Source organism: Eptesicus fuscus, chromosome 6 (genome assembly GCF_027574615.1).
Source record: "Eptesicus fuscus isolate TK198812 chromosome 6, DD_ASM_mEF_20220401, whole genome shotgun sequence".
Taxonomy (NCBI): Eukaryota; Metazoa; Chordata; class Mammalia; order Chiroptera; family Vespertilionidae; genus Eptesicus; species Eptesicus fuscus.
Genome location: NC_072478.1, coordinates 36,661,917 through 36,683,612, shown reverse-complemented (window position 1 = coordinate 36,683,612; position 21,696 = coordinate 36,661,917). Strand labels below are relative to the sequence as shown.

The 21,696-nt window shown below is 42.7% G+C and overlaps 1 protein-coding gene across 1 annotated transcript in view; it reads left to right on the top strand.

Annotated features, from left to right (window-relative positions):
* Positions 1–21,696, top strand: part of GALNTL6 (polypeptide N-acetylgalactosaminyltransferase like 6) — a 982,562-nt gene that overhangs the window by 945,048 nt on the left and 15,818 nt on the right. The window contains exons 10-11 of the mRNA XM_054717643.1: positions 3,692–3,808; positions 20,859–21,008. Of these exons, the coding sequence (XP_054573618.1) occupies positions 3,692–3,808; positions 20,859–21,008 (267 nt within the window). The remainder of the gene's footprint in view (positions 1–3,691; positions 3,809–20,858; positions 21,009–21,696) is intronic.

Below are 21,696 nucleotides of genomic sequence, written 5' to 3'. Positions count from 1 at the left end.
CTGGCACCGGCTTCCCTCTGGCACCCATGACCCGGGCTTCCCTCCAGCCCTGGCTTCATCCGGAAAGACGTCCAGAATCACATCTGGTCTAATTACCATATTACGATTTTATTATTATAGATACCCCTTCTCTTGTACCTCTTTCAGAAAACCTCCTGCGTTGGGGAGAAAGAAAAAAAAAAAAAACAAAAAAAACACACAGTGTTCAAGCTGAGCCTGACTTCTCTTGCATGCCTAAAAAATCCTTTGCCCTCTGCCAGGCCTTCTCCTAATCTTCACCAAAGGAGATTATCTCTGTAATCCTGCCACACATCCTGATTCCTTTTCCCCCCATTTGTCTCCCTCTTCCCTCCCCTTCCTAGTGAAGCACTACTTTACTTCCCAATCATCTTCAGTCTCTCTCTAAGAGAGACACAGTTTTAATGATGCTGAGTCCTGATCAAAGAAATCAAGGCTGAAAAGGATCTATCCTGTCACACATCCAGTCAGCTCTGTGTCCTAGACGTGTGTGTGTGTGTGTGTGTGTGTGTGTGTGTGTGTGTGTGTGTGTGTGTGAACTGTTCTCCCTTCAGCCACAGATACCGAAAAAGGACACATCGTTTTTAAATGTTCTGGTCTATACCTTTTCAACACTTTATTCAAGTGAATAAACATGTATTAGAATCAGTTCTATTGGCATCTTTTCCATCTGTTTATTATGATGGAGTTGAATTTGTGAGCAAGAGGAGAGGATGTCCATGTCTGCTGAAGAGTTGGGAAGAAAAAGGAAAGGGAGAGAAGCAAGTGAGGAGTGCCTGATACTCATTCATCTGGTGTCCAAGAGGATCCATTGTTGAATGCTCAGCATTTCCTCTCTGGCACCACTGGTTTCTGGAATTCACACAGATGTAGACAATGACGCCTTTGAAACTTGAAATTTGGCTTCCAGAGAGGTTTATCCCATTGTCTACACAGGTGCCAATTGAGTGAGAATTTAGAAAATTCGGTTTAGAAAATGGGCCTCCTCCATCCTGCCAGAGCCCTTCTGAGCTCACGGCATTTAGAAACAGAACACGGCTCTCTGGGAGGCGTCGGCGTGAATCCACGGGCAGATCTGGCCGAGCTGCCAGTCGCTGGCTCCTGTGTGCCCTTTTCTTTTCCACATCCCTTTTCCAAGAGCAGAGCCCCTCCCGTGAGTGAGCACCAGGCCAGCCCACAGAGGGACACAGACTCCCTCTCTGTGGCCAAGCCGCCGTAGCCTGTAAACGGCTGCTTTTTCCCAAAATGCCATTCAGAGCTCCTGGATGCAAGCGGAGGACACAATCGTGCCCTGAAGATGTCTTTGGCATCAACTAACGCGGGTTCTCTAAGAAGAGTGTCTGTGAGTTAAACGGCCCAACAATGAAAAGACAGCCCTGCCAGGGCTCCTGTCAGGCGGCTGCCAGTTAGACGGCTGGAGAGACCGACACCTGCACTCAGATAAGGAGATCAAATGGGAGCTTCGCAGAGCGTGCCAGGCTCAAGACAGAGAGAGCAACATCAAACTGTTGACCTTCTGGGTGTTTCTATTTCACCAACGAAACTCTCGCTCCCCAAGGCATTGCTTTTACAAAAAGCACATTTTAAGGTTGGATCCCCAAATCCCATCATAAAGTTCCTCCCTTGTACCTGTTGGAAGAAGGTAGAGGAAAAGGAAAAGAAGGGAGAGTGAATCACAGGCATGTGGACACCAGTCAAGGCCATTTTCTTTCTTTCAGGATTTCCCGTGCTACTAAGTGGAGGGATGCGATTAGTTTGCAAGGGGTAGGAGGCAAGCATTTTCCCTAATTCAGGGTTCAGATTTGGAGTCTATGCATCCCAGGAAAATGAGTGCAAAGGTACTTGTATGTATTTATTCACAGTTCATTTGTTTTTGGGAAAAAGGTCTGTAGCCTTCCTTGGATTCTCAGAGAGGTCTGTAGGCCAAACTAGGTTAAGAACCGCTGCCCCTGCCCTAGCCGGTTTGGCTCAGTGGATAGAGCGTCAGCCTGTGGACTGAAAGGTCCCAGGTTTGATTCGGGTCCAGGGCACATGCTCAGGTTGTGGGCTCGATCCCCAGGAAGGGGTGTGCAGGAGGCAGCTGGTGGATGATTCTCTCTCATCATTGATGTTTCTCTTTCTCTCTCCCTCTCCCTTCCACTCTGAAATCAATAAAAAATACATTAAAATTTTTTTTAAAAGAACCGTTGCCCCTACATTATTTCACATTCCCTTTTATCAGGGACAGAGACCCAGAAAGTAGCGCTCCACTAGTACAAGATCAACCCAAGCTGTGGCCAAATTCCCTGAATAAGGAAACTGGTACCCACCACATTGACTCCCTCCTGAATGACATCACACCAACCTCCACTCCCAAAGTAAGTGAGGTGTGAAATAGCCCTCTCCACCCCCACCTCATCCCAACATCATTTATTCCTTTCATGTCACCCAGTATATTTCCTTACAACCTTTTCTCCGCCTCATTGCCCCACCCAAGTAGAATAGGCCCAGGGCAGGCATCTTCGGTCGTGGGCACAGTCCTTACCTTCTCTACTCGCTCTGGGCAAAAGAACCTTGACTAAGATGATCAGCTGAGTACATCCTATTGCTGTTCCTATTCTTCACAGCATCTAAAGGGATTATTTTAATCCAGGACTATACAAAGGCATAAAAAGGATGCAGCTATTTGAGCTTATCCACGCCTGCATACCTAAATAACAACTATAAACAATACCCAACTCTGACTCCAGGATGTGGTTCTGATGGGAACAGGAGAACTGGTGAGATTTTTAGACAGGAAGATTGGACAAAGGGATATGTCTGTGTCCAAACGCTCTGTTCCTGTTTCTGCTTTTGATACTTTTCACGGTCTGCCCTTTTCCCACTGCTAACAATTCAGTTCCTTCTATCAGTGTCAATATAATAATTATAAAGAACTATCAGTTATCAGTCTTCTTTTTTTTTTATTCTGCAACTTGTCACAGGTCAGACTTTACGTAGAGAATCTTTATCCAGTATAGTATTGCACCAATAATGCTCTTTGCTATTTCGCTAATGCTGTAGGGTGACAGGTTACATTTGTCAGCCAGGTATAGGTATAGACCAAGACCACCCCAGGCAAACTGCAATGTCAAGGTCACCTTGTCCTGCCCAGAACCATACAGTGCTCAGCGATTCACTCTCTTTCACCTCACACTTTACCTGCATCACCTGCCTCATTGGCGATCTCTCCCCCAGGTAGGGTGCAAATGGTAGAAGATGCTTGTGAGCAAGAAGATAACAAATTCCTAACTTTGAATTCCTAACCTCCTGAGGAAGAAATAGCTCCCATTTTAGAAAAGTCATGAACTCTACGCTGCTCCCTGTGTTGCATGTCACACATTCTTTAGCTGGAGTCAGCCACAGTTTGCTCTTCAAACTTCTCATGTTATTTTACATGTAGACTGGACCATGTTATCTTTACTTCCCTGTTTTCTCCATAAATTGCACATAAATTTAAAGCATCGTTCAATAATTATGAAATCTCTCTCTCTCTCTCTCTCTCTCTCTCTCTCACTCACACACTCTCTCTCTCACTCACACACACACACACACACACACAACTGCTGAGTCTATGCCAGAATTGTCATAGATAACATAGAGCTAGAGGTAAAATAAAAAAGGGCCTCATGCTCACTCCTCCTTCTTTCTACAGATTCGAAACGTGGCAGCCAATCTCTGCGTGGACAGCAAGCATGGAGCCACGGGAACCGAGCTCAGGCTGGACATCTGTGTCAAGGATGGCTCTGAAAGGACATGGTCTCATGAGCAGGTATGCCGGCTCCCAGAAGCCGTGGGATAGGGGCCGCAGCAGGCACGGGGGACACAGTGGGAAGGAAGCTCTGGAGGGGCTGTGTGGGACCTGGGGGAAGGCCATGGTTCTGTAGGTGAGTGAATCACTTCCCTTCTTTGTTTCTGATCCTCCTCAGAGCAGTTGTGATCCTCAATGGAGATCATGTATAAAAATGTGCTTTAAGTCATAGGAAGAATGGAAGAAATGTTGACTGTGGCCCTAGTCTTATATTTCCTTTCCCAGAATATATAGTTTTCAAACCATGAAAGGCCTATCTGAGACTGTGGAACTCTTCCAACTAAATTTCATGGTTTTCATGAAAGACTCTTTGTTACTCCATAAGTTTGTGTGACTCTAATCTTATTTTCGCCCTCCGACTGTTTATTGAAAAGAATATTTTACATACACCTCTTGTTGTCGGAGTTTGTAATCTCACACATGAAACATATCTTGGAGTCAATAACACCCCATGAAAGTTGAGCTTCATGAGATACATAAAGGCTATGTGTTGCTTTTGATTGAGAAAACCTTTCAGTGCTGCCCAGTTTATGAAGTGAGGTGTGACCCCTGACCCGCTTTGAAGCTTGACAAGCCTCGTGAGGGGCTTTCCTCACACTGCGTCCCTATTGTAGTGTTTTAATTTTTAACTATGAACTATTTCAAATAGGAAACTATAAAACATATTATACCAGGCATTTATATACTCATCATGCAGATTTAACAAGCATCTACAGCTATGTCCATATATTTTTTTTTAAAGAATAAAATTTAAGCCCTAGCTGGTTTAGCTCAGTGGATAAAGTGTTGACCTGTGGACTAAAGGGTCCCAGGTTCAATTATGGTCAGGGGCACATGCCCAGGTTTCAGGCTTGATCCCCTGTGGGGGCAGGGGAGAGGCAGCCAATCAATGATTCTCTCTCATCATTGATGTTTCTATCTTTTTCGCCCTCCCTTCCTCATTGAAATCAGTAAAATATATATTTTTTAAAAAGAATAAAATTTACAAATACAATTAAAGCCCCTATCCCACCTTGCTACTCCTCTCTCTCCCTCTGCAAAACGATATATTCCACATTCAGGATAGTATGTCCTCCCTATGCTTTATGCTCCCCAGAATTGTCCATAATACCAAAAGGAGACAAGCAATTTCCATTAAAGTATTAGTGATATTCTATTCTGCTCCGTTTTGTTCTGTTCTGTTTGAGATATTCCTAAGTGTCTATCTTTTCTATTATGAGTAAAAACCCGCCATGCCAGCCTAGGGTCTTCCAGAGTCCTCAGGTATGCTGAAACTCAGCATGGTGGCACTGCCCCCCACTGCCCTTCCTGCCCCACCTCTAACCTGACTTCCTGGGCAGAGCAGCATCATTCAGGAAAGCACCCATGCACCGAGTCCATAGCACCATCCAGAATTAATTCAGCCAATCACTGAACCAACAATGCCCCTTCCATCCCAAGCCACTAATCTGGTCCTTGCACTCTTTTTTAAAAATATATATACTAGAGGCCTGGTGCATGAAATTTGTGCACGGTGGGGGGGCCTCAGCCCAGCCTGCACCCTCTCCAATCTGGGACCCCTCAAGGATGTCCGACTGCCTGTTTAGAAACAGGCAGTCAGACATCCCTCTCACAATCCAGGACTGCTGGCTCCCAACCGCTTGCCTGCCTGCCTGATTGCCCCTAACCACTTCTGCCTACCAGCCTGATCACCCCCTAACTACTCCCCTGCCAGCCTGATCAACACCTAACTGCTCCCCTGCTGGCCCGATTGCCCCTAACTACCCTCCCCTACCAGTCCGGTCACCCCTAACTTCCCTCCCTTGCCAGCCTGGTAACCTCTAACTGCCCTCCCCTTCAGGCCTGGTTCCCCCCAACTGCCCTCCCCTGCAGACCTTGTCCCTCCCAACTGCCATCCCCTGCAGGCCTGGTGTCCCCCAATTGCCCACCCCTGCGGCCCGGTCATTCCTAACTGTCCTCCCCTGCTGGCCTGGTCGCCCCTAACTTCTCTTCGCTGCTGGTCTGGTCACCCCCAACTGCCCTTCCCTGCAGGCCTGGTCCCCCCCAACTGCTCTCCCCTGCAGGCCTGGTCCCCCCCAACTGCCCTCCTCCGCCGGCCCAGTCACCCCTTACTGCCCTCCCCTGCAGGCCTGGTCCTCCCCAACTGCCCTCCCTTGCAGATCTGATTGCCCTCAACTGCCCTCCCTTGCAGACCTGGTCCCTCCCAACTGCCCTCCCCTGCTGGCCTGATTGTCCACAACTGCCCTCTTCTGCCGGCCATCTTGTCGCGGCCATCTTGTGTCCACATGGAGGCGGCCATCTTTGACCACATGGGGACGGCCATCTTGTGTGTTGGAGTGATGGTCAATTTTCATATTGCCTCTTTATTAGATAGGATATTGATTTCAGAAAGGAAGGAAGAGGGAGAGAGAGATAGAAACATCAGTGATGAGAGAGAATCATTGATTGGCTGCCTCCTGTATGCCCACACTGGGGAGCAAGCCTGAACACACACACACACACACACACACACACACACACACACACACAAACATACCCTCACCCCCACCACTCCTACTCCCGCATGTTCCCTGACCAGGAATCAATCAGTGACCTCTTGGTTCATAGGTTGACGCTCAACCACCGAGCCATGCAGGCAGCAGGAGGTCCTTGTACTCTTATCTCACAAGCTCATGATGTTCTAGCAGGATCCTGGGCCATGCAGTCAGGCCCACCTAGATTTCAGCCCATTTACCCTGTATGTCCTTGTGGATTTATTAACCTTTCTAGACCATAGTTCCTCCCTCTTTAAGTAGGGACAGCAATTCAGCTCACAACAGGGTTATTATGAGAATAAGTCATGTCTATAATATAACAGCATCTTGTACATGTAGTCGGTGCAGAGTAAATATACTTTTCGGCCTTCTCCCAGTCCTCCCCCCAGAGCGCTTCATGCTAATACCAAATTAGAACTCTCTCAGGTCCCAGGCAGCCGCCACACACCAAATACTCTTTATCGTTCACTCAAATCTCTATCCTGCAGTGTGTCATGCTGATCAGATGGGCTTTGAGGAAGACTGCAGCCCCAGGACTCACTGATAGGAAAGGAACGTCAGTAAAAGCTGGCTCACCTCCCCCTTTCCCTATCTCTCTGTAAGCACCACAGGGAAGCTACCAGAAGTGTGAGATAGCTTTGGCCTGTTACCTCCAAGAAGCAATTCTGACTTCAGCCTGAGAGCAAGAGAGGAGGGTTCAGAGGCCTCCCAGTAAGACTGGTACTAGAGAGGAAAGGTTATTCCTTTAAAAGGAAAAAGAAAAGGGAGCACGCCATAAGGAAAATCTTTGTCTGAAGGGCCAAATTCCTCTCTGCCACCTCTATTCAGCCCAACCAGGAACCAGACCTAGGCAGCTGGTTGATAGGAGGTATGCATACCTGAATGCCTGAATCAAGAGGAATATTTCTATCCACTGGAGTGTTCTGGAATGAAATATTTTTCTGGACTTCAGATTTTATTTGCCCGCCGAAAATAAATATATATATAAAACCAACTCTAAGGTATACACTTTAAAAATTGTTCTTTTATTTTTCTCCCGGCTCAGGCAAAACTGTAAACATCTATGGCATGTAATTCAAGAAATAGTCAGCAGAGGGCAGCACTAGACAAGCGGACATAAGAGGAGCTAAAGGGACCCGTTAATAAATCTCTTTAAAAAGATTTTCAGTCTCTAGAGACTGAAAGCAGAGCTACAGGAAGATTAAACAAGGTTGACAGGGGGTAGAAAATAAATCATATTTAAAATATGCACCACGCTATATTGATTTGGAGGTGAAAACATTGCAAGCTGCTTTGTTTTCTAGTAATTAACTGCAAGCTTTGTTCAGTATATTACTCAATGACTTATAAGAAATAGGTCTCATTCTTTTACATTTGGATTAAAATTCCTGAATGAGAAAAGAAGTATATCAGGACAGGAAAATTACAGCTATTCTTTTTCATTCAAAAGCATTCATGGAACACAAAAGGGACACTTAGGAGAGCTCAAATGATCCTGTATTTTTTAAATAAACACAATAGTTACATGGGCACTAAAGAAGAGTCTATTGAAGCACCTTTTTTTTATTTGAGGGAAAAATATGTATTACTACTGTTTCCAAACAGGGAAGATGAGTTTGAACTTTATTCTCCAACACAGATATACATGAATCCCAACAACTGCAAAAAAGACAATTGGAAAAACACTTATGCAGAAAGGTCTATGAAATATGAACATGCCTACTTAAGAGCACAATCATTAGTCTTACTAAGAGCGTAGACAACTTCTGAGAGTGAATTCGTTGTAGGGGAAATACTTAAACTTTGAAAGGAGAGAAACTACCAGTTAGAATAGCAGCCCTGACATGTTCCTTTTCTTGTTAATTCTTTTTTTTTAATCATATTTTACTTTTCAATTCTAGTTGACATACAATATCCAGTGTACACCCCAGAGATGAGACATTATATAACTTGCTAAGTGGTCATCCCGGTAAATCTCATCCCCATCTGACACCACACATAGTTATTAGAATATTATGGACCATATTCCTCATGCTGAACTTCACAGCCCCTTGACTATTCTGGAACAACCAATTTGCTCTTCTTCATCCTTTCTCGCCCATCCCCCCAAGCCCCCTCCCCTCTGGCAACCCTGAAAATGTCCTCTGTATCTATGAGTCTGTGTCTGTTCTGCTTGTTCGTTTATTTTGTTTTTTAGATTCGATTGTTGATAGATAAGATTGTTGCAGCGCACCAGGAATGACAAATGTGACGTCTATGAAGGAAGCCAATGTCTGGTTCATTTTTCAGGGCCATCTATTTAGCTGTTTGATATCACAGTAGCATTGTGTGCTGGCTTTCGGTTTCCTTTACGGACCAAGAAAGAGAACTAAAATTAGACTGTAGGTCTGGAAAGGATACTCCCCAGTGGCCATTATATTATGAGTCCCTGGGAAGGGGGAGGAGAGAAGGGGGAGGGAGGTGGGGGAGAGAGCCCTGGTGCTGTTAGGCCAGGCAGCAGCTCTGATCGCATTCTGGAGAGGAAGCGCTGACTGCAGCGGAGCAGGCCTTGGTCCTGCTGAGGAAGCAGACAAAAGCTCCCTTTCAAAGACCTGGAGGGGAGATGTGCAAACACAGATGAAGCAGGTCCCTGCCTGGGGTAAAAGGGCAGATTCTGGGACGTAGTCTCACGCTCAGGACAGAGCACATGGATGGGTACAAATTGCGGAAAGGGACGTGTGCTGTCTCCCACAGCTGCCAACCACATAGCAAAATATCACCCCCTGCAGAGAGAAAAATATTTTTAATCTTCCCAAATCAGGTAGCAAGGCTTTGATCGTGTATTTGCAGTACTGTGTCTAGTGAACTTATTCATGCAGTACAATGCAGACGCAGGCAACATTACTCACACCACATTAATGTTGAAGCAAAGATGTAGGAGTTATGTGTCATTCTGAATCTACATTTGAAAGTATCACTTAACAGAAGAAAGCAGAGCCCTGGCCGGTGTGGCTCAGTTGGTTGGAGCGTCATCCCGTGCACTGGAAGGTCACAGGTTGGATTCCGGTCAGGGCACATACCTGGGTTTTGGGTTCAACCTCCGGGGTGGGTACAGGAGGCAACCAAGCCATGTGTCTCGCTCACATTGATGTTTCGCTCTCTCTCCCTCCCTTTCTAAGAAAAAGTAGTGAAAGTAATATCAATTTACTCTAAAATTGAGGGATGGAGGTTAAAAAAAAACTCATGAGTTATTTTCTGGGAAATCTAAATTCTTCTGTCTGTAAGAAACAGCCCAAGGGTAGAAGACAAACTATGAATGTCACAATAACGTCACCCAAGGCAAACAGTGGCAATGCTTTCATAATGTCTGCTTGTTTTTGCCTTGACAAGAGTGCACACAGAAAAGTGTGCCTAATGAATGAAACACTCGATGCCTGATTGCTTTGACACGGCCATTATGGTAAGATAAATGGCAATAGAATGCATTTCAAAAACGTAAGAGAAAACATTTTTAGCTAATGGTAGAGGCAACAGAGTACGACAATGAACACAATCTGAAGCTATATCACATGGGGTGCGGGAAAGTAATCACCAGGTAATAATAACAATACATAAAACACTGAAGACTGCAGGCTAATAATCAGTCTACAAATCTAGTGACTGTTGCACTATAATAATAAATCTGGAAACAAGAAATAAAAGTCACCTAAAGATGACTGCAATATAATTGTGACAATACATGAATAAATCTGTCTAAGAGACAAATCTGTGTAAGTGTGCCTTAACACAGGTATTCTTTTGGACTTAACACAGTGGTCGGCAAACCACGGCTCACAAGCCACACGGCTCTTTGGCCCCTTGAGTGTGGCTCTTCCACAAAATACCACGTGTGGGCGCGCACGTACAGTGCGATTGAAACTTCATGGCCCATGCGCAGAAGTCCGTTTTCGGCCTGGGCGAGTCTATTTTGAAGAAGTGGCGTTAGCACACTCAAGGGGCCAAAGAGCCGCATGTGGCTCGTGAGCCGCGGTTTGCCAACCACTGCCCTAACAGATTCTTTTTTTTTTTTTTTTTTTATATTTTTATTGAGGTATTATATGTGTACATATCTTACTATTACCCCCCCCACCCCACACCCACACATGCCCTCCCCCCCCAGAGTTTTGCGTCCATTGTTTATGCTTATATGCATGCATACAAGTCCTTCGTTTGATTTCATAACTCCCCCACCTTTCCCAAACTTTCCCCCTGTACTTTGAAAGTCTGTTTGATGCTTTACTGTCTCTGTATCTATCTTTTTGTTCACCATTTTATAATGTTCTTTACTATCCCTAAATGAGTGAGATCATGTGGTATTTTTCTTTCATTGACTGGCTTATTTCACTTAGCATAATGTTCTCCAATTCCATCCAGGTTGCTGCAAATGATGAGAATTCCTTCTTTTTTATGGCAGCATAGTATTCCATTGTGTAGATGTACCACAGTTTTCCGATCCAGTCATCTGCTGATGGGCACCTAGGCTGTTTCCAAATCTTAGCTATTGTAAATTGTGCTGCTATGAACATAGTGGTGCATATATCCTTTCTGATTGGTGTTTCTAGTTTCTTCGGATATATTCCCAGGAGTGGGATTACTGGGTCAAATGGGAGATCCATTTTCAGTTTTTTGAGGAAACTCCATACTGTTCTCCACAGTGGCTGCACCAGTCTGCATTCCCACCAGCAGTGCACGAGGGTTCCTTTTTCTCCGCATCCTCGCCAACACTTGTTGTTTGTTGCTTTGTTGATGATAGCCATTCTGACAGGTGTGAGATGGTACCTCATTGTTGTTTTGATTTGCATCTCTCGGATAATAAGTGACTTTGAACATGTTTTCATGTGTCTCTTGGCCTTCCTTCTGTCTTCTTTTGAAAATATTCTGTTTAGGTCTGTTGCCCATTTTTTTATTGGATCATTTATCTTCCTCTTATTGAGTTGCATAAGCTGCCTGTAGATGTTGGAGATTAAACCTTTATCAGTGATAGCATTTGCAAATATGTTTTCCCATGCAGTGGGCTTTCTTGTCGTTTTGTTGATGGTTTCTTTTGCTGTAAAAAAGCTTTTTATTTTGATGTAGTCCCATTTGTTAATTTTCTCTTTAGCTTCCATTGCCCTAGGGGCAGTGTCAGTGAAGAAGTTCTTGTGGCATATGTCTGAGATTTTGTTGCCTGTGGATTCCTCTAGTATTTTTATGGTTTCCCGTCTTATGTTTAAGTCCTGTATCCATTTTGAATTTATTTTTGTGTATGGTGTAAGTTGGTGATCTAGTTTCATTTTTTTGCATGTATCTGTCCAGTTTTCCCAACACCATTTATTGAAGAGACTGTCTTGACTCCATTGTATGTTCATGCCTCCTTTGTCAAATATTAATTGAGCATAGTGGTTTGGGTCGATATCTGGGTTCTCTATTCTGTTCCATTGATCAATATGTCTGTTCTTGTGCCAGTACCAGGCTGTTTTGAGAACAGTGGCTTTGTAATACAGCTTGAAATCAGGTATTGAGATCCCACCTACTTTATTCTTCTTTCTGAGGATTGCTGAGGCTATTCGGGGTCTTTTTTTATTCCAGATGAATTTTTGGAGAGTTCTTTCTAGGTCTGTGAAATATGCTGTTGGTATTTTGATGGGGAGTGTATTGAATCTGTAGATTGCTTTGGGTAGTATGGACATTTTAATGATGTTGATTCTACCAATCCAGGAACATGGTATGTTCTTCCATCTGTTTACTTCTTCCTCTATCTCTTTTTTCAGTGTCCTGTAGTTTTCTGCGTATAGGTCTTTTACCTCCTTAGTTAAGTTTATTCCTAGGTATCTTAATTTTTTTGGTGCGATGGTAAATGGGATTGCTTTTTTAGTCTCTCTTTCTGTAAGTTCATTATTGGTGTATAGAAAAGCCATAGATTTCTTGGCGTTAATTTTGTATCCCGCTACATTGCCGAATTCATTTATTAAGTCTATTAGTTTTTTGATGGAATCTTTTGGGTTTTTTATGTACAATATCATGTCATCTGCAAATAAGGACAGCTTCACTTCTTCTTTTCCAATTTGGATGCCTCTTATTTCTTCTTCTTGCCTAATTGCGATAGCTAATACTTCCAGTACTATGTCAAACAGGAGTGGTGAGAGTGGGCATCCCTGTCTTGTTCCTGTTCTTAGGGGAAATGGTTTTAGTTTTTGCCCATTGAGTATGATGTTTGCTGTGGGTTTATCATAAATAGCTTTTATTATGTTGAGGTATGAGCCTTCTATTCCCACCTTGTTGAGAGTTTTTATCAAGAAAGAGTGTTGGATTTTGTCAAATGCTTTTTCTGCATCTATTGATATGACTATGTGATTTTTATCTCTCAATTTGTTTATGTGATGTATCACGTTTATTGATTTGCGGATATTGTACCATCCTTGCATTCCTGGAATAAATCCTACTTGGTCATGGTGTATGATCTTTCTGATGTACTGCTGGAGCCGATTTGCTAGAATTTTGTTGAGGATTTTGGCATCAATGTTCATGAGGGATATTGGCCTGTAATTCTCTTTCATTGAGTTGTCTTTATCTGGTTTTGGTATTAGGGTGATGCTGGCTTCATAGAAGGAGCCTGGAAGTGTTCCTTCCTCTTGAATTTTTTGGAATAGTCTGAGGAGGATAGGTTTTAGTTCTTCCTTGAAAGTTTGATAAAACTCTCCTGTGAAGCCATCTGGCCCCGGGCTTTTGTTTGCCGGAAGCTTTTTGATGACTGCTTCAATTTCTTCCATAGTTACTGGCATGTTGAGCTGTTTAGAATCTTCCTGATTGAGTTTTGGAAGGTTGTATTTTTCTAGGAATATGTCGATTTCCTCTAGGTTGTCCAGTTTGTTGGAATAGAGTTGTTCGTAGTATTTTGTAACAATCCTTTGTATTTCGTCGGGGTCTGTTGTTATTTCACCTCTTTCATTTCTGATTTTGTTTATTTGGGTCCTCTCTCTTTGCTTCTTGGTGAGCCTGGCTAGAGGTCCATCAATCTTGTTTATCCTTTCAAAGAACCAGCTCTTGGTTTTGTTGATCTTTTGTATTGTTTCTTTGGTCTCTATGTCGTTTATCTCCGCTCTGATCTTTATTATTTCTTTCCTTCTGCTTACACTGGGCTTATCTTGTTGCTCTCTCTCTAACTCTTTGAGTTGTTGGGTTAGGTAATTTATTACCATTGTTTCTTGTTTTTTGAAGTAGGCTTGTAGAGCTATGAACTTCCCTCTCAGGACTGCTTTCATTGTGTCCCATAGATTTTGGATTGTTGTGTTTTCATTGTCGTTTGTTGCCATGATGTTTTTTATTTCTTCCTTGATGTCTTTGGTAATCCAGTCATGGTTTAATAACATGCTGTTTAGTCTCCAAGTGTTTGATTTCTTTGGGTTGTTTTTATTGTAGTTGATTTCCAGTTTTATGCCACTGTGATCTGAGAAGATACTTGATATGATTTCTATCTTCTTGAATTTGGAGAGACTTTGCCTATGTCCTAACATATGGTCTATCTTTGAAAATGACCCATGTGCACTTGAGAAGAATGTATATTCTGTGGCTTTGGGGTGAAATGTTCTGAAGATGTCGATTAATTCCATCTGTTCTAGTGAGTCATTTAGGATTGATGTTTCTTTGCTGATTTTTTGTTTAGAGGATTTGTCCAATGGTGATAGTGGGGTATTGAAGTCTCCTACTATGATTGTATTACTGTCAATCTCTCCTTTGATATCTTCCAGGAGTTTTTTAATGTATCTTGGTGCTCCTGTATTGGGTGCATATATGTTTACCAGAGTTATTTCTTCTTGTTGGATTTCTCCCTTAAGTATTATGAAGTGGCCTTCATTATCTCTTGTTATGTCCTTCACTTTGAGATCTAATTTGTCAGATATAAGTATTGCAACCCCAGCTTTTTTTTCATTTCCATTTGCCTGGAAAACCTTTTTCCATCCCTTTACTCTCAGTCTGTATGCATCCTTTTTTTTGAGGTGGGTTTCCTGTAGACAGCAGATATCTGGGTTTTGTTTTCTTATCCAGTCTGTTACCCTGTGTCTTTTGATTGGGGCATTCAATCCATTTACATTTAAAGTTATTATTGATAGGTACTTATTTGACGCCATTTTTATTCTATACCCCTGTGTACCTTCTTTGCTTCCTATTTCTTTCTTTCTTTTTTTTTTTTTTTACAGCAGACCCTTTAGCATTTCTTTCATTGCTGGTTTGGTGGTGATAAACTCCCTTAGTCCTTTTTTGTCTCTGAAGCTCCTGATTTCACCTTCAATTTTGATTGATAGCCTTGCTGGGTACAGTATTCTTGGATTTAGACCCTTCCTTTGCATGACTTGGTATATTTCATTCCATTCCCTTCTGGCCTGATGAGTTTCTGTTGAGAAATCAGTTGCTAGTCTGATGGGGGTTCCTTTGTATGTAACTGTCTGTCTCTCTCTGGCCGCTTGTAAGATTCTTACTTTGTCGTTGGTGTTTGCCAACTTAACTATAATGTGCCTTGGCGTCGGTCTTTTGGGGTTCATTTTGCTTGGAACTCTGTGAGCTTCTTGGATTTGTGTGGGTTTTTTCTTCCCTATATCAGGGAAGTTTTCTGTTATTATTTCTTCAAACAGGTTTTCTATTCCTTGCTCAGTTTCCTTTCCTTCTGGCACCCCTATTATCCTGATGTTGTTTTGTTTTGTATTGTCCCGAAGTTCCCTTACGCTCTCCTCAATCTTTCTAATTTTTGTTTCTAGAAGCTGTTGTAATTGGGTATTTTTTTCCATCTTGTCTTCTAGCTCACTTATGCGGTCCTCTGCTTCATCTAGTCTACTCTTGATGCTTTCTATTGAGTTCTTTACAGTAGCGATGTCATTTTTCATTTCTTCTTGGTTCTTCTTCATTTCTTCTTGGTTCTTACTCATATTGTCGAATTTGTCTTCCATCCTTTTCAGCCACTTTATGACCATTTCTCTGAATTCTTTCTCTGATAGGTTGTTTGCCTCTAAATCGTTTACTTCCTTTTCTGGTGATGCCTGCTTCTCTTTCCTGTTTGGGCTGTTTCTTTGTCTCCCCATGGTCTCTCTTCTCCGGATGTCTGGTTATATAGATTTCTCTCTCTGGCGTTGATTTAAAGGTATAAAATATAACACAACCAGGCACAACAGACAAGGCACTGAACAGAATTGTATTCACGATATTAATAACCTCCAATAAAGGTAACCACCAGAGAAAGACAAATTAGGGAATAGGAGTGGAAGAGGGAGAGTAAAAAGAAAGAACAACAACGAAGAAAGAAAAAAAAAAAAAAAACAACAAAGAGTGTGAATCTGAACTTGGGAAAAGAGCAGAAAGAAAGAAAAGAAAAAACAGAAAAGAAAAAGAAAAGAAAAAAAAAGTAAGAGAGACAAGAATGATACTAAGAGAGAAAAGGGGAACAAACTATATATATGGGGAGTAAACTCCACTAGAACAACCACTATTCCCAGCAAATTCCAGCAACACGCGCCTGGAGATTAATACAAACTGCAACAGCAGCTAATATCAAGTGAGGCAAGGGAAAACAAAAGTAAAAAACAAACAAAAACAAAGCAAACAAAAGAACCAACCAAACCAACAAAAAGAATAATCAAAACAATCTCATAAAAAAGCATAAAAATTCAATCTAATCAACATTCAAGCAAACAACAACAAAAGGCCCGAGAGAAAAATAATTTTTTAAAGGTAGCGTAGAGAGAGGTTTGTATGGATTTGGAGCAGGGGGTTGGGAATTAGATATATAAGTAGGGTGAAGTTTTAGCAGGGAGTAAACTGAAAAAGTAGGGAAAATCTAAAGCCAGAAAGGGTTAAGATAAACTGGGGACCAAAAGGGGAAAGGTTAGGAGGAGAGTGATGGCATAATTTTAGCTTTGAGATAGGGTAAAGCGATTGTAAGGGAAAGATGCAAATCGAATGTAGGACACTAATCCAAAAATAAAAGAAAGGGAAAATCTAATGACAGTAAAAAGAAAAAAAAGTAAAATAATAGTAATAATAGTGCTGATTGAAAATAAAAATGTAATAATTAAAAAGGTGAAAATCAAGTGAGGAAAAAGAAAAAAAATATTAGTTTCTTAAGTAAAAGATGCAAAAAATGAAAATAAAAAAATATGAGAATAAAAAAATTAAAAAATTGAAAAAAGAATTGAAAATTAAAAAATAGGAAGACTAAAATGTGCAGTAGCGGCTGTCATTCACTTCCTCTATTATTCTGTTTGGTACGCCTTTTTCCCAGTCTGGGCGGTATTTCAGTTCAGCTTCATTCCAGGGCTCCTCAGTGTTGGAAGCCAGTCCTGCTTTTTAAGCCAGCCCTGTCTTAATTTCTCGTATTTATTTTTGATTACACCAGAGACAATTAGCGTTTCAGCCCCTGGGTGGCAGTGTTTCTGAATTGACTTCCGGGCCTCTCTAGCTCTTTTTTCTTTTTCTTTTTTCCCCCTTCTATGGCACTCACTACCGGTTTGTGGAGGTCTGCGCCTCAGAGCTGCCTCTCTGATGGTCACACGCAGCTCTGGCCCCAGGTTCCGAAAAAACACCTTCCCCCTGCAGTCTTTCAGGGTTTCCACCTGGGTTTACCTCTGTATTGGGCTTAGCAATCAGAGTCGGAAAGAGCCCAGGTGTGCGGACCGTGGGTCTGTGCCCCAGACTAAGGAGCCTGCACTCCTTTGAAAATTCTTAGTCTGACCCTCCTCGTCAGATTAAAATGAGTTGCTTTCAAGAGGTCACTTCTGTTAGCAGCTCAGAAGACCCCCCTCCTCATTCACGGATCACGGCAGTTCCAACTGCCGCTGATTTTTCTAGGCACAGACCTCCCGGCTCCTGCCGGTCCTGCGGCTGCCGCACTTCCCTCACCCAGCGCTTCCCTCACCCACCGCGGGGATTAGAAACCACACCTTATTTCAGACAAAATCTGACCTTTCCGTGGTGCAGTGAAGAGTTTCTTTGAATCCGAGTGTTTGCGCTGATAGGGGACCGGTGGTCTGGTGCTCCCAGCAGTTCAGTGTTTGCAGTTGTCGCAGAAAGTCAGGTTTCCACTAAAATCCTCCTTTCCTTGCAAGATGGCGAGGCGCCCGGCGAGCCCGCAGCTCCAGGAGGGGACCCAGCCCCTGTGGGTGCTGCGCGGTCAGAGGAACACTGCCCAGCACTCCCCCGCCTTCTCCTGGAGTTTAGCTGTCCCTTGGCTTGCCCACATACACTCCCTCTGCGAGCCTCTGCTGCTCCGACTCTCCGCCCCAGGAACAGACTCCAAACCCGACTCTATTCCGTCGCCATTTTTTCCCTAACAGATTCTTTATTAACAAGTAAGACAAGCAAAACATAAGGAAGAAATAAGTAAGAAAAACTGTTATAAAGCCATTTGACCCCTGCAGGCCTGATTTTCCTCAACTGTATAGTAAGAGGCTGTTCTAAGTCATGAGTATGGTCCCTTTTGGCTTTGGCCTTCTGAGAGTACAGCAGGTCCTCCAATCATGCCATATTGTTCAACTTGGTTCCATTATAACATTGATGAGATGCCATAGCAACTTAACTCTTGTTTATATCAATTAGCCTATGCTAAAATTGGTTTCGTTATATGTTGTTTCACTTAAAGTCACAGAACCTATCGATGATGTTAAGTGAGGACTGACTGTATAAATACCAAAAAGAGATACAGAGACAGAGAGTCAGAAAGATATCATCAGAGAGGGAAATGGATTAACCAGTGAAAACCACTGGTTGCTGCATTGCTTTGTCTGTTTATAGTACCAAGGAAATTTGACATTTAAATAAAATATTTAATCAATGTCAGTGGCAGGCTTAGAGGTTGGGAAATAATAGATAACTGAGCTTAGAATCATTGAAGTTGAAAGTTCAACAAATAATAATATTGTTGATATTGTAATTAGACCCAAAGAGAACAAATTCTTTTGACGGACCGACAAGATTGATTCGTTCACCTTCAAGCTATTCCAATATACTTTTTTTGTTAATATAATGAGTGCAAGTTTTTATTTATTTGGTAGAAATTGTATTGAACATTTATTATGTGTCGTGAGTTGTTCTGGGTGTTGGAAACATGAAGATAAAAAGGCTATGATTCCTGCCATTAAAGATCTCACTGTCTGGCGGGAGATACAGAAACATAACTGGACAAACATGATGAAATAAGGTAAGGATGGCAAGGAGTAAGGAGCTCAAACAGGAAGGCTGCTTGGAGGAATGGACAGCTGAACTGATGTTGGCCTTCCAACCAAGGGAACTCTCATGAACAAAGTCACAGGAGGGAAAATATAGCCTGATTGATGCAAGGGGCTGTAAATGTTTCATTGTTGCTGGGAGGTAAACTAAAGGGAAGAGATGCAGCTGTAAAAAAAAAAATGGCAAAGGGCAGATTGTGGAGAGCTCTTTCTGTGCTAAAGAGTTTGAACTTTATTCTCTAGAGGTTATATGCAAATATTGTGGGATTTTAGGTTGAGAGGTAGCATGGCCAAAGAGGCATTTCAAACAGACTTCTCTGGAGGCTGAGGAGGACAAATAGGAAAGAATTTCAAAAGGAAGGTGAGGATGAAACTAATTAGGTCATTTTAGTAGTCCAGGGCAACGGTAGTGGAGATAGAAAGGAAGAGATACTTCCAGCAATATTTGGAAGACAAAAATGGCCAGACTTGTTAATGGATTAGATGAATAGGGTGAGGGACACAAAAGAGACAGGCTGACAAGTGGGATGATCTGACCACCAACTCGGCCTCTGCTGTGGGCGCAGCCATTTTGTGTTATGGAATCCCTGCCTCCGCTGTGGGCACAGCCATCTTTGTTATGGTGTGACAGTCAATTGGCATATTCCCTCTTTATTAGATAGGATAGCTGAGCATTGTGCTTGCTTTATATCAACATGGGGTCCTTGACACCTCTTTCTTTTGCAATTCACAGTTTGTCTTTACACAGCCAGATCTACTTTAATTCCTATCATAAGAATTATATATACTTACTAAAATTTTAGATTTGGAAGAAATAGGACTCATCTAGTCTATTTTCCCACTTAAGGATTTTTCCTACTACACCTCTCCTACTCTTGTTTTTTCTCCAAGTCAAACTCAAGAAAATACCCTTTCCCTACAGGAATGTGGTGGGTCTTAAAAAATTTAATACATTATACAATTAATTTAGTGCATCATAAGCAGCATTTTTAAAATAATGGAAATGCGTGGATAGGATAGAATAGACTAGGATAGGATGAGGTCGGATGGAATATCAGAGTCTATTAAATCCAGTAAAGATAAATATTGTTTCATGAAACTTGTTTTAGTTTGGGGAAGGGAAGTGTGTGCATGAGTGTGAGCATGTGTGTGTGAGTGTGTGTGTGTGCGAGTGCATGTGAGTGTGTGTGGGAGTGGGAGTGTGTGCGTGCATGCATGTATGTGAGTGTGTGTGTGTGTCTGAATGTGCACGTGTGTGAGAGTGTGTGTGTGTGAGTGGAGTGTATGTGCACGTGTGTGTGTGTGTGTGGGGGAGTGTGTGTGCAAGTGTGTGTGGGAGTGTATGGGAGTGGGAGTGTGTGTGTAAGTGTGTGAGTGTGCATGTGTGTGAGTGTGCATGTGTGTGAGGGTGAGTGTGAGTGTGTGTGTGCATGTCAGTATGTGTGAGCAAGAGTGTGTGTGTGAATGTGTGTATATGCATGTGTGCATGAGTGTGAGTGCACACATGTGTGTGAGCATGTGTGTATGTGAGTGTGTAAGTATGCGCATGTGTGTGAGTGTATGAGTCTGTGAGTGTGTGTGAGTGTGTGTGTGAGTGTGTTTGAACTGTACTTCTTACTTTAAAACATGGCCCTGCATAATTACTCACCACACCCAGGACATTAATTTGCCTGTTCTTTACTTCATCAAGCTTAGCTTTCATTTAAACCAATTTTTTAAAAAATTGCTAACATTAATCCAGTTCAATTCTACTCCTATGTTGTTGTTCTCCAGTGAGGCTGCTCATTTAGGCTGACTGTGGCATTTTATCCAACTGAAGAATGTGAAGAGCTTCATTAAGGAGTTCTTCCTCTCCCCCTGTCTCCACACCCTCCTCTGTTATTTTTCTGGTACCTAACTGGACACTCCTCATTTGCATTTTTGGCACCCTCAGCCAAAGGTGCAGCTTTACTGCCATGCACTTTATATTACACTAGAGGCCCGATGCATGGAAATTGTGCCAGAGTAGGCCTTCCTTCCCCTGGCTGCCAGCACTGGCTTCCCTCTGGCACCCGGGACCGGGCTTCCTCAGGAAGGCCATCCTGAAGGACATCTGGTCTAATTAGCATATTATGCTTTTATTATATAGGATTCCTTTTTCCACACCTCTATGATGCCAAGACTTAGTTCTTCCTTGTAAGTCACAAAACAGATCTCATTGCTTCCCCTGCTCTCGAATGTCTCCAAATGAAACTCACTGCAGCTTTTCTGCTGCTGTTGCTTCGTTAGCTCTTTACTTTCGGATGGAGAGAAGACATTCGACCTGGTGAGCCGCTGCACACCCGCAAGTTCTGCTTCGACGCGATCTCACACAGCAGCCCGGTCACTCTCTATGACTGTCACGGCATGAAGGGGAACCAGCTCTGGGGCTACCGGAAGGTAAGAACTCACGGCGGGCATTCCCAAACTGCTGGGCTAAAGGTCTTCTCACTCAATGTTTTCTTTTAAAACACACGGATGGAAACTGCTACCCGGACATGTGTACACGTGTTTGACTCACATGCTTGGAGACCACCAGCAAAGATGAGGGGAAAGATAGAGTGTGTTGGAAGCGGCATGCTTTTGGCTTTGTTTGTGATGCCTACACCCATCACAACCAGTTATGACTGAAAAATGGCTTTGAACCTGAACACTAGCACCACAAGGGAGGGATGAGTCATATCCCAGACAATTCTCAAACGGAGGGACCACAAACCCAATAAACACATGAACATAGATATACTTTTTAAGAGCCCTAATTCTCACGCACGTGCGCGCGCGCACGCACACACACACACACAGATTAATGCATCTATTCATTTATTATATATCTCATGCTCCTTTGCTTGGGAGCTATCTGGGTTATGACAAGTACATTTACACAAATAAGTAGACATTTATGTAGATGTAATTGTGGCATGCACCCCTTATACAGAAAGGGGCCCATTTGTAATTCGGCCAAAATCCTGCCCAAGTAAAGCAAGGAGAACTTATTTGTGGAATTTAAAAGTCTAAAGAATAATAAAGTTAACATTTAATGATAGGAAAAAGTTCAAAACAAATATAAAAATCACATCTTATTGAATTT